The sequence below is a fragment of the Grampus griseus genome (genome assembly GCF_964374135.1).
Source record: "Grampus griseus genome assembly, chromosome: 3".
NCBI classification, from domain to species: domain Eukaryota; kingdom Metazoa; phylum Chordata; class Mammalia; order Artiodactyla; family Delphinidae; genus Grampus; species Grampus griseus.
This window is the reverse complement of record NC_139019.1, coordinates 76517851-76530840: the sequence shown is the minus strand read 5'-3', so window position 1 is coordinate 76530840 and position 12990 is coordinate 76517851. Positions and strand designations below refer to the sequence as shown.

Below are 12990 nucleotides of genomic sequence, written 5' to 3'. Positions count from 1 at the left end.
TCCTGGCAGATTATTAATCCTAGTTGCTCTGTATCATCACTGACACTTGGTATTGTCAATCTTTTCCAGTATAGCCGTTCTTGTGGGTATGTAGTACTATCACATTGTGGTTTTAATCTGCATTTTCTTGATTGTTAATGAGATTGAATACTTTTATACAGTAATTGGACATTTGGATATCCTCTTTTGTTAATTTCTGTTAGTCTCTTCTCATTTTCCTACTTGGAGTTGTCCATCGTTTTATTATCAAATTGTACTTTTAACTATATTACTAGAACAAACCCTTTTTTGGCTGAATATGGGCAGAGTTATTTTGTGACTAGCCTTTCACTTTCAGCAATGCCTTTTAAAACAGAAGTTCTTAATTTTAATGTAGCCCAATTTATTAATCTTTATGTTAAGTGCTTTTTATGTCTTAATTAGGGAATCTTGACGTACATCCTAGGTCCTGAAACTACTCCCTCTGATATATCCTGGGAGCTTTGTTATTTTGCCTTTCACTTTTAGATTACATCTGGAATTGGTATGAGGTAAGGGTAAAATTTTTCCTCCATTGGTATCCAGTTGATCCAACTCAATTTATTGGGGGAAAAATACCCTTTTCCTGTTGCCCCAGAACACCTCTTTTTTAAATCAAATGTCCTTAGATATGTAGGTCTGTTTATATTCTCTTTGTTCTAGTCAGTTGCTCTGTTTGTCTTCTTGCACCAATTCAACACTGTATTATTTACAGGAGTTTTACAATAAGTCTTGATAACTGGTAGAATTTCTTTTTCCAATCTATGAACATGGTGTATTCCTCTATTTATTTAGATCTTCTTTAATTTCTCTTAATAATTTTATGGCTTTTTTGGTTAGAGGTCTTTTACATATTTGTTAATATTTTTGATCATATTGAAACACACAATAATAAAGATTAAAATTTCCCCATAATCCATAGATTCAGTGCAGTCCCAATTAAAATCTGAGCAGGTGTATATGTGTACATTGACTAGTTTATTCTAAAATTTATAGGGAAATGCAAATGGTAAAGAATAGCCAAGACATCCTTGAAAAAAAAACAAAGTAAAAGAACTTTTTAAACATATTTACAGTTTCAAAAACTCTGAATTCATCGAATAAAAAATGTTGCAAGTCTTTTGAATTTTTGAGACATGCTCAGTATCTTAAATGTGAATCTCATACAGAATTGATGCAAATACATTGCAGAAAATGGGTGGGGTGAAACAGCTATGGTGAAACTAAAACAAACTAGATTAAAAACCAAAATTTCTCTAATTTTTCAAAGGCTTTTGAGACCATCCTACATGATTTGTCATGCTATAAACTTTCTAAGTAGGTAACAGAAACCATTTTTTGGTGACCTCTGATAATTGGTCATATATGCATCCAAGATGTAGGAAAGGTCAGGGCTAGAATTACGCTTTTGAAGGCAAATAACATATATTTTGGAAGTTAGTGCCCTGTGAGTGGAACCATGCCAAGTGAAAAGAGTAGAAAGTCGACAGAAATGTGAAGAACAGCTTACATTTAAGGTGAGCTAAGAAGAAATCCATGAAGGAGACAAAGGACCAATAATTAGACAAAAGTAGGAAGTGAATCAGGAGAAACACTGGCAAGGAAGTAGAGACTTAGGAAGTTGTGAGTGGTTAAGTGTCACATACAAGCAGAAAAAGTCAAGTAAAGTGCAGATCTGAAAAGTGTCCATTAGATCTAGTAGTAAAGATGTTGGAATTAACCATCTTGAGAACTATTTCAGTGGTGTGATGGGATAAGGAAGACAGAAATAAGCAGGAAGAGTGAAGAGATGATAAAATGGAAATCATGAATGTCGGCCCTGGTGTGATGAAGAAAGAGTGCGTGTAGCAGTCAAGAGGGACACAGAGCCAGAGTGATTTTTAATTTTTAAATTTTAGGATAGAAGATACTTCAGCATGTTACAGGTTGCAGGGGAGGAGCTAGTCAAGAATGAGAGGTTGAAGAAGCAGGGAATAATTGATAGACAAAATGGTAGAGTATAGGTTAAAAGCAAAGATAGAGAGATGCTGACCTTGGTCAAGACCCTTCATTTTCTGAGACTTGGACAGAATTGGTTAGAATGGGCACAGATAAAATGTTGTAAGTGAGGGAAGAAGAAATGTATCAAATAGGATAGGGCTTCCCAACCTTTTTTCACAGCATGGCATACATAGAAAATGATCATATTTGTGATAAATGGCTAAAGCTGTTTGCATCTGGAAGTGATGGACCTCAAGGTTTATAGCTCTAGATTTGGCTATACTCAGATACAAGTAACAAAAAATAACTGAGAATACCTTAATCAATACAGACATTTAAATCTCTCTCTTAATTAGAAGTCTGGAGTTAGGCAGTTCCCGGGTTTGTACAGTGGATCTACAATGTCATCATGAACCCAGGGCCCTTCCATCTTTCTCTTTGGCTATCCTGTTTGTTGTTTTTGGTCCTTAGGTTTGTTGCCTCATGCTCAGGCCTTATATCCATATCAGTGTCCAAAGCAAGAGGGAGGAGATAGTAGAGGCAAAAGACAGAGTCTTTTTTATATAAAAGGAGGAAGAACTCTTCCAAAAATCCTATCTTCCTCCACAGCAGACATTTTTTTTAGTTGGCCAGAACAGGGTCACATTGCCATACAGTAACACAGGGAAGTGAAGGAAAGCATCTGGTGTCCGCCCATTCTATAGTGGGAGACAGGCAAGAAAAGAGGAGGAAGGAGGTCAGGAAAAAAAAGGCTATCCAAGCCAAGGCCCTGAATCCTTTCTGTTACCCTCTTCAGAAAAACCTTCTAAGCATTTATAGCCTATTATGTCACCTGGGAGGCATCTCTTTGGTAAAATAAGCTAGTTTAGGTGTTTTCATATTTTATACATTTTATTATTCTTGTTGCTTGCCTTAAATACTTGGCATCATCATCTTCATCAGTAAACTTATAGGTTTAACAGATACAGCTCTTAGTGATTCTCAATTTTTGAAGTTATTTTTCTCTGTGTGCTTTGTTTTGACACACTAAGTACTGAATGGCATTTTTTGAGGGAAAATGGATCACAAGTTTGCTTATAAATCACTGATCCATTAACTTACTAAATTCTTGCCAAAATGTTTATGCCCTTCCAATTGCATACAATTGGTATAAGCAAAGTCTAGGGGGGAAAATGTAAAAACAAAAAACCTACTTTGAGATATTAACATGTTTGAGGACAAATTCCATCTCTCAGAAAATGTTTCAGAAAAGTTTCATTTAATTAAATCAGAGAATAAAGATGTATAACATCTAATGAATTGGGGAAAATATAAAGCATGTCTTTATTAAAGCACACTATGTTTTAATTTTCTTTCTAGATTATGGTGTATTTATAATAAGGAATCAATCTCCTCATGTTTATCATGTGCCAGGGGTACCTGGAAGAAAGCGCTTAGATGTTTTAAAAAATATTTATTTATTTATTTGAGTGCGCCAGGTTTTAGTTGCAGCATGCAGGATCTTCGTTGCAGCACGTGGGATCTTTAGTTGCAGCATGCGGGATCTACTTCCTTGACCAGGGATGGAACCTGGGTCCCCTGCATTGGGAGCACAGAGTCTTAACCTCTGGACCACCAGGGAAGTCCCAAAAGTGCTTCTTTCTTAGAATATACAGATTGATGACTTTATGTTAAATGTTTTATTGGATTTTTATCTGTAAGTTTAGTAGCTTAAAAAGAAACCTTACTTAAAATTTTTTATTATTATTAGACAGTCTGTGTTAATGCTGTGCTGGAGAAGGTAATGACAATTTTCCAAGAAGAAGAATCCATAAGGCAAAACAGAGGGGAGAGTGAAAATCTTAGAAAAGCCTTTTCTGAGCCTGTGCTTTCTGAGCCTCTGTTTCCTGAAGGTGAAATCAAAGCAAAACCTTACAGGTCATTACCGGAGAAGCTGGAGAATATTTCAGATCGCCCCAGACTTCCTGCTAATAAGTTGAGGAATAAGATCCAGGTTTTACATTCTGTGTTTGACCCATCAACTGAAATGAATGAATGAGCAAATCTGAACTTAAATATCACTGAACAGAGCTTAAGAGTTATCTAATGACATTGCATCTGACAAAATTAGGAAACTAGTTTTCATATTCTAACTGCTCTGCTTTGAAAAAATAAAAACGGTCGGGGGGACTACTGCTAAAATGTCATTCTCAAGTATTTATATGGTGGAGAAAATAAAATGAATCGATGTAGTATATATGACTATGGATATTTTTTAATGAACCAGAAAATTGGTGGGTTAGACGCTATGCTATGGTTTATAATATGGGCATGTTTATAATATGTTTATGTTTTTATTAGAGACTCATTTAGAATATCTCTCCAATTACTTATCTGGGAGGGGAAAAAACCCTCCCTGTTAAAATGCTACATATCTTTTTCAGAGATAATAAAAGGATATATATATTTTCTATCTACAGGCTGTATAGTTTCAGTCTGCCTATTATCAGTTATTTTAAAACTCATCTGTAAAGTTATGAAGAACTTGTAATTCATAGATGTAAATTTATAAAACAAAATATTGTTTACAAATCTGATGAGGTCTGTATATGAGAGCAGGACATGACATGACATTTTTAATTTCCACATCTAGAGGAACAAATTAAGAACCAGAAGCCAAGTCCATATGACTCATTGTTGCCACTGGATCCTGAGAAAAAATGCTTGTGATTGGCCCTGCAAACCAGGGTCCTGGTTTTGCCTGCAGGAGGTACTTTGGTTTCCTCCATGCATTTTAAAATCTGGACACATGTTAAGTCACTGGAGGATTAGCACCTGATATAATAGGCTGGGATGTACCCATCCCAGAGATGGCACATTTCCTGTACCTGATGAGTAGCTGCTGCCAAAAATAGTATTTATAAAAAGCCCAGCCCTGGCTCATTAGTCGTCTAATGAATAGCAAGTGTTGGAATATGGGTAGCATGTAGCAATACATCAGAAAAAAAATGTAATAATATGTAGCAAAGGGCTCTGTAAGCACAGCCTTAATGATACATACTTTATTCACTTATTTTAATAATAACCAAGGGAAAGGACCCAGGTGGGCCCCTTAGAATATTAAGCCTTAATTCAGTTCTATGTCACTAAGAAGATTACTGTGGTTTGAAACTAAGTTCCAATTTTGACAAACAGCTTTTCTCACTCCGAATTGATAATCTGTGCATCCTAGTTCCTTCTGGTCCCACTTACTCTTACATTCTACTATGTGCTGCTGAGTTTTAGATGATCAGTACCCAGGGTTTTATAGTACAGTGTGGGCACGACGCAACCAGAACAGCGTTGGCCATAAATAACTGGCATAGAAAAAGCAGGGTGAACCAACTTAATATCAACCCTGCCTATGAACTCAGAAGACTCTGAGAAACAACACCCTATATCTCTTCTCTCTATAACATTTACATGAAACACTTAGTTGTACATACATGCACAAAATTCTATAAAAATAAAATTAAAAAAACTTTATTTGAAAATTTCATATAAGCATTCAAAGTACTTTGGTTCGCTGAAACTTTCACATCTCTTATGGCTGGGGAGCAGCTGTATCTTCCTTACTTTGAAACTGTCTGCCTTGACTGGAGAGAAACGGAGCCAAAGTTTACTTGGTTTTGATGTCAGGCAAATTAAGGTTCTTGTTTTTAAATTCAGCATGTAAACTGATCCCATTTGGGGAGGTATTTTTTAAGTGTAAATGGTCTGCTATATATTTGGAAAAACTGAACAGTTAAGATTTAAGTATTTCAGTGTGTTTAAATTTTACCTAAAAAAAATTATAACGATCAGTAGGGGAGGTGGTGAATACATGCATCAATGAAACAAGAATGGAAGAATGCTGGTAATTGTTGAAGGTGGGTGGTGGAGGTTTATTATTCTGTTTACTTTGTATACATTAAAATTTTTCCATGATAAAGTCTGCTATATCAAGTAGGGATTTTCCCCTAAGTTTTTCTTAGTAGATCTAATTTTTTTAACCTTTCTTCACTTTGGTTATTCTAAATTATTTTCATCCTTCTTAAAACGCTTATTCTAAACCTATAACCTTCAGGTTCCAATCAATCCAGAGGATTGGCTAAAATGTATTCTATACATCCTGATGATGATCCTTACATCACACTAAGTACATGTGCTTTGAACCTTTCATTTATATGATTGTTAAAGATAATAAATGTGCCTATTTTGGAAAAAGTTAATCATCTTTGGTATTGAAGCAAGGTTATTCTAAAAATACTTTCAAAACATATACAACATTTTTCATTGCCATAAAATTTTATCAGGAAGAACTCTGAATTACTTTGAAGATTCCAGTGGCATAAAAATCAGAGTCACACCTAAAAGGCTCGTTAGAAAGAGTCACATAAATATTCCCATTGTCCACTGTCACCGTGTGAATCCTTTGCTTTATTCCTTTGGAGCACCACTTGGGCTTTGCTGATGGATCTTTAGGGTTTATAGACTGATACAGTCCTTCTCCTGTGGCCAAAGTAATTTTGTATTTATGCCAGGGGCAAACTATACATGGTCGTCCATCAAATTCCTGGGGAAAGAAATAATTGATTTTATAATATGACATTTCCAATGTTGACAATAAACCTCAGGCTCAGAACAGAATCTGTTGCAGAAGCACCAGGTTAAAAAACAGGCTTCTCTTTTTCCCTGCCATTTACAAATTATTCAGCATAAGGCAGAATCTAATCTTAGCAGTCATCAAGTTCCTTTTGCAGCTGATAAGAAACCCAGTTTGTTAGAGCTCTATCAGAAGATAACTAGCTCAGGCAACTACACCATGTGACTGCAGTGTGTTGTTATCTGTTAGATATTAATGTCACTTTCTTGACAGAAATAGGGAAAGGGCTTCAAGTGCTTCCAAACGAATTTTCACTAGCTGGTGGAAGAATGGTAAGCTTCAGATATAATTTCAAGAGAGGTTACTAAAGGCATAAGTGCATATGTTAACTGAAGAGCAATTTATGATCCAAAGTAGTTAATTCCCAACTTTTAACTGTCTTAAAGCAGTGCTTCTAAAATTTTAAAAAGCATGGGAATCACCTGGATCTTGTTTAAAGGCAGCTCTTGTTTAAGTTCCATAGTCCAAGAGCAGGGCACAATATTCTGCATTTTTAAGACACTCCCAGGTGTCACCAGTGTTGATGGTCTATGGACCACACTTTGAGTAGTCTTTCAGCTCTCATTATGGTCTGAAACTGAGGGAAATTCTTCCACGCTATCATCCAGATGCTTACATTTTATCTCTACACCAGAAGTGCAGAAATGCTGTTTTGTACCACCCTCCCCTGACAGAACCGTCAGCAAACAACAGTTTCATAATTCATAAATTCATTCATAATTTAAACTCACATGTTTTAACATGAGGACAGGTGTGGAACTAGGTAGATATGAAGTGTAGAGAAAGTGGAACACTAAATTTAAGCATGTACTTTGTACCAGTCAGAGAGAGAGAGATAGTGAGGGGAGAGGGAGAAGGGGAGAGAGAAAAGTTTCATGAAGTAGAAAACAGGAAATTAGGCAGCTGGTTTGAGAATGCAAGGAAGTAAGACATTGCCCCCATTCCTCAGTTAAGCCTTCACAGTGTTACTTCTTTCTTAAAATATATATTTTTATACCTTTATTAAATCATAAAAGTAATATATACACATTGGAAAAATTCAAACTATGTAGAAGTGTATAAAGTAAAAAGTGAATGTTATTTTTTATTTTTAAAAAATGGGATCTCATTAGACCTATTATTCTACAACTTGCCTTTTTCACTCAAAAATATATTGTTGACAACCCATGCCTCATTAATTTAATGGTTGTATACTATTCCATAGCATGGCTATTCATAATTTAAACTGTTTCCTATTGTTAAAACATTTAGATTTCCTTCAACTTTTCGCTACACTGAACCTCTCCTATATGTGTGTGTGTGTGTGTGTGTGTGTGTGTGTGTGTGTGTGTATACTTTAGTATATATATAGGTAAGTGTATATATACTTAAACATTTGTGCAATAATATGCAGGGTAGATCTCTCGGAGTATATTTGCTAGGTCAGAAGACAGGAATATTTTTCATATTTACCTATAAAATGGTTTTCTTTACATTGTAGTGTTGTGAATTCCTAGAATATTGGTAATTGTACTCAAAGCATTAAAATATAGTTCAAGGGCTTCCCTGGTGGTGCAGTGGTTGAGAGTCCGCCTGCTGATGCAGGGGACACGGGTTCGTGCCCCGGTCCAAGAGGATCCCACATCCACGGAGCGGCTGGGCCCGTGAGCCATGGCCGCTGAGCCTGCGCGTCCGGAGCCTGTGCTCCGCAACAGGAGAGGCCACAACAGTGAGAGGCCCACGTACCGCAAAAAAAAAAAAAAAAATATATATATATATATATATGTAGTTCAAACCCAAATATAAATTATTTTTGAATAGAGACTGTAAATATAGTAAGAATATAAATAGGAAACATCTGAGTTTGTTGAGAATAGATTTAATCTTACATACCTCTATTTCTCCTAAATGTAAAGGTCCTCCTGAGTCTGCAAAGGAATTGAATATTACATCTAGTCACTAAAAAAAAAAATGAAATTTTGAAGTTTCGTGGATAGTAAACAAATACAAGGTTTACAAATGAAAAATAAAATCTTACGGTAACAGCGAATATCCATAGCATGATATTCTCCTCTGTGGTAGAAAATGACCACTTCTCTATCATGGACAACAGCTGTCATTCTTTCAGATTTTTTAATATCTTCTTCTCTGCCAACACAGACAGAAGAATATTTCTTCGTTTCAGGATCTTGCTCAGAGCCATCAGGATCCATGCTAGTTGAACAACAACAAACCACAAACAAAAAAAGAAAGAAAAAAAATTACAGGTGGTCTTCACTAGTTCCACTACACTTGACTCACAGAGATAATCATATCATAAGAGAAGACTTATTTCTCTGAGACTGATGGAGGTACTTTTTTGTAGCTATATAAAATAAAAAATAAATACTGGATTATAGTTAGTCATGATTGTCAGCTAGAGCTCTTAAAACTTGCCAAAATTAGGGAGGACTGCCTACTTTGAGGCTGGACTAGTACTTGATTCACTTCATTGCATTAGATATTTCAGAACAGATATTGAAGATACAGACACTAAAGTATCACTATCCTTTTATTCCCTCTCAAATTCAGTGGTAAACAACATCTGCGTATTATCCATGTTGTTTTCAGCTTCTGCTGAAGGTAGGAGTTTTCAATAGTCTGAATAGTCTTGGACCCCTTGGTTGACGTGGCTCACTTGGTTTTGCCTGGAGTGGGCAGCCAGCTCTTATAGATCCACCAAGTAACTGTGTTCTAGTGGAAGGGGGTAAGTGTGAATGGATGTCTTCCATTTTCTTAACTCACACAGAAAATGTCATTACGTACTTCTGTCTTATTTGGGCATTCAAAAAGATGACTTTCTCCTCAATTAATTTATAGAAGTATATAAATTTTAGAGAAGTTGTAGGTATTCTAAATATAATTTTTTCTTAGCACAGATATTCAGCCTATTTCTTTGAAAGCAACCCTTTCAAAGAGACTTCTGTGTACTTTAAGAACATAGCCATAGTCTGTTAATTCCATAAGAAAGAAACATCAAGATATATCATTGTCAGGCATTTAAGGCCCCATGTAGAGGATTTTCCCAAGGGCCTCCCATATGAGGGTATTTAAGTTTTTTTTCCTGTGATAGTTTCTGAATAAAACTATATATCCTGTTTTGCCAAGAATTTCTATATTTGTTCTTTCTCCACTTCTAATTCGAAATCTGTCCTATTATTCCTATCCTCTTTTCATTAGGGTTGCTATCCCAAAGTTTCTGGAAACATTCCTGCTTTTTCTCCCTATCTCAGGAGAGAGATTGTGGTGGTCCAGAACTTTCAAAAAGTGTAAAGAACCGTGTATCTTAGGATTGACAAAGAGCTTTCTCCCCTAGGCAAGAGTATATTTTGAATCTTTGCATGTAATGCAATAAAAATCACAAGACAAAAATTGAGGCCACTCAAAGGGTTGTGCTTTTTCCTTTATCTCCTAATAATTGGAGCAAGGGTTAACAATGCAAACTTCAGTGTACAAATTTGACATCTCTGTTATTTCCTAAACCTGATTTGTGTAATGCTTTCCTTTATACATTGAATTCAAAGCTCCTTCCTCTCCCCACTAAGAAAATTGAGTGAGGCACAAGAGGCTGGGCTCATGAACTACAGTGAAGGAGCAACAGAACAGAAATAAAGGATAGCTCCCAGGTTTTAGGTTTGTGCAACTACATGGTTTGTGAATGTGATTGGGAAGACTGAGAAAGGAATGATATTTTGCAGGAAGGGAAGAATCAGGAACTAGTTACATTTTGCACATAGTGAGTTTGAGGTACTTAAAAGACATCCAGGGAGATATCAAGTCGAAAGTCAGATATATGAGACTAGCATTGAGAATCAGTAAAGATATAAATTTGGGAGTTTTCAAATTACAGAATTCAACAGAATCACTTGGAGTGGGAGTATCAATAGGGAATAAGGTCTAATACAATTCTTGAAGTACATCCAACATTTAGATTTTCTGGGTTAGCCATGGCTGACCAGAGGCTGGATTACAACATCTCTAAATGGTTACCTGGTTTTACTTGACTTTGGCAGGCACTCAAAGTACACAAATTACTCAGGTGGTAACATTTACTCCACACCGTTGGATGTGCAGGCTTTATCACATTTTGTGACAGAACAGACAGAGGGGCAACAATGATAAGAAAAATGGGAACAGACAGATGAACTGAAAAGAGAAGAGGGGGAAATTGGCTAAAGAACAAGAAAAATATGGACTATGAAACACATATAACTGACAAAGGACTAAGATTCAGAATATATGAAGAACTCCTATAAACAAGTAAGAAAATGCCAAATAGCCATTACAAAAATAGGCAAAAGACGTGAAAAAATATTTCACAGATGAGGAAATTTGAATGGCTAATAATCACACGTAAAGATGCTCAACCTCATTAGTAGGAAAATGCAAAAGAAATGTAAAGCAAAGTCAAAATAGGATACTATTTTCTACCAACAGACTGGCAAAAACGTATAACAAGTATTGGTGAGCATATGGAGCAACTGATATAGTGATGACATAAATTAGAGCTGCGACAGTCTGGCGTTACCTAGCAAAGCTGAACATATTCATGACCCAGTAATCCCACTGCAGCTGTATTCCAGAGAAGTGTGCACAGGTACACCAGGAGACATGCACAAGAATGGTTATAACAGCAAAAGACAGGAAACAACTCAAAATCCATCAACAGTAGAATGGATAATTTTTAGACTCGTTCAATGCAATGCTGTTTAGCAGTGAAAAATGTATGGCTACGTCAAGCTGGATTAATTTCAAAAACGTAACTTCAAATGAAAAAAATTTTAAGAATTCAGAGTATGCTTCCATTTTTATCAAATGGGAAAAGGGGCAAAACTAAATATATTATTCATGGATAAATGTATATAGGGAAAACTTACAAAGAAAAGCAAGGGGATAATAAACACAAATTTTCTTAAATGTCAATATATTACATTTAGTCTTATATTTAAAATTACTTTTTTTCAATATTTGTATCCTACTTTATATTTATGTAGCAAATGATCCAAAATCCAAGAAAAGGGATAAAATGGTACTTTCTATCCTCAGAGAATGTGCCTGTACATAGGTCATGAATGGACTATTTGAAAGTTTTGTACAGCTTATTTCAAGACTTGCCACTACAGGAGGAAATAAATGAATAGTTCTCTTACTTTTTTTTTTCCAGGCAAAAACTGGAAAAGAAATACTAGTATCAAGCCAGTAACAAAACACATGAGATGTGGAGTAGCATCAGAAGTTAATTAAGTTCTACCCAACTCCTAAATATATGAGAACCAAACATTATCCTTCCTCGTTTAAGTCTCTTAGAACATAAAGTCTTTGCAGGGTGTTCCCCCAACTGAGGAAAACGGTAGGCAACTTTGCAGGGGCTGATAAATGAGCAGAGAAAGCTGGGGCTAAACGATAAAGATTTCAGAGAAATCTTTCCTGGCACAAATGCCAGGAAAGCTTGTTAAAAAAGGCCCACGGAGGCGGCAGGTCCAGGGTGCGGCTCAGACTCGACGGTGAACAAGCGCGGTGACCCCGCAGTGCACGGGCGGAAGCCTGCGCTGGGGGTTAACGGTTAAGGAACGCGGCATCGAGGCCGGCAGAGCTGCAGTGCTCAGAAGGGCCGGGACCAAAGGCCACACAACACCCGCCCTCGCCTGCTCCAACTCGCCGCCGCCGCCGCCGCCGGAAGCCCGAGCCCGGGCCCGCCGTCCGGCCGGAAGCAGCCAGCCTCGTGAGCCCCGCCCGGCATCCGGCCGCCCAACCCCGCGGCCAGAACAGAACTTACCTGCCTCAAGTCACCTGCTCCACCTCCGCGAGACCCGGCTGCAGCGCCCCCGCGTGAGGCTACTGAGCCAGCCAGGGCTCCGGCCACCGCGTGGAGCTCCGCGGGGCGGGGCGGGACGAAGCTGCCCACGTGACCCGAGCGCGCGTGACCCCGCCCCCGGGACGGCATCTGGGGTTCAGCTGGTCGACGACCCCATCTGACAGCGGCCGCCAACCACCCGCGCTCCGCCGGGACCTCCGAACTGACAGTCTTAATCGTGTTTGACAAACGTAGGTGCCATCAGTTTATTTTTAAATGTTTGTTGAGCTCACCACGTTTATCCAGACTTTAAACTCACTCAGGGGTCTTATAGGAATTTAGCTTATAAAAATATTTACCAAAGTTCGTCACGATGCATATAATCTATTTATAAAGATGTTTATTGCAAGGAAAGAGTGACAGTAGCTCAACTGGGCATCAACAGGGAAGTGGTTAAATAAAATACAGTGTAGACATGTGAATTACTTTGTAGCCACATACTCAAGAGCACATTGGA

The 12990-nt window shown here is 37.3% G+C and overlaps 2 protein-coding genes across 2 annotated transcripts in view; one reads left to right on the top strand and one right to left on the bottom strand.

Moving 5' to 3' along the window:
• SPATA9 (spermatogenesis associated 9) overlaps window positions 1–4458 on the top strand; it is a 73999-nt gene extending 69541 nt beyond the window's left edge. Inside the window, 1 exon segment of the mRNA XM_082649810.1 lies at window positions 3749–4458. Within this exon segment, the coding sequence (XP_082505936.1) occupies window positions 3749–4036 (288 nt within the window). The 3' untranslated portion in view covers window positions 4037–4458.
• Window positions 4459–5483: 1025 nt separating this feature from the next.
• RFESD (Rieske Fe-S domain containing) lies at window positions 5484–12568 on the bottom strand. Its single transcript, XM_082649809.1, has 4 exons — window positions 12456–12568; window positions 8679–8854; window positions 8534–8568; window positions 5484–6571 (listed from the first exon to the last, which is right to left on the bottom strand). Exons 2-4 carry the CDS (start codon window positions 8851–8853, stop codon window positions 6308–6310), a joined length of 474 nt encoding a protein of 157 aa, XP_082505935.1. The 5' UTR covers window position 8854; window positions 12456–12568; the 3' UTR covers window positions 5484–6307.
• Between the last annotated feature and the right edge of the window lie 422 nt (window positions 12569–12990).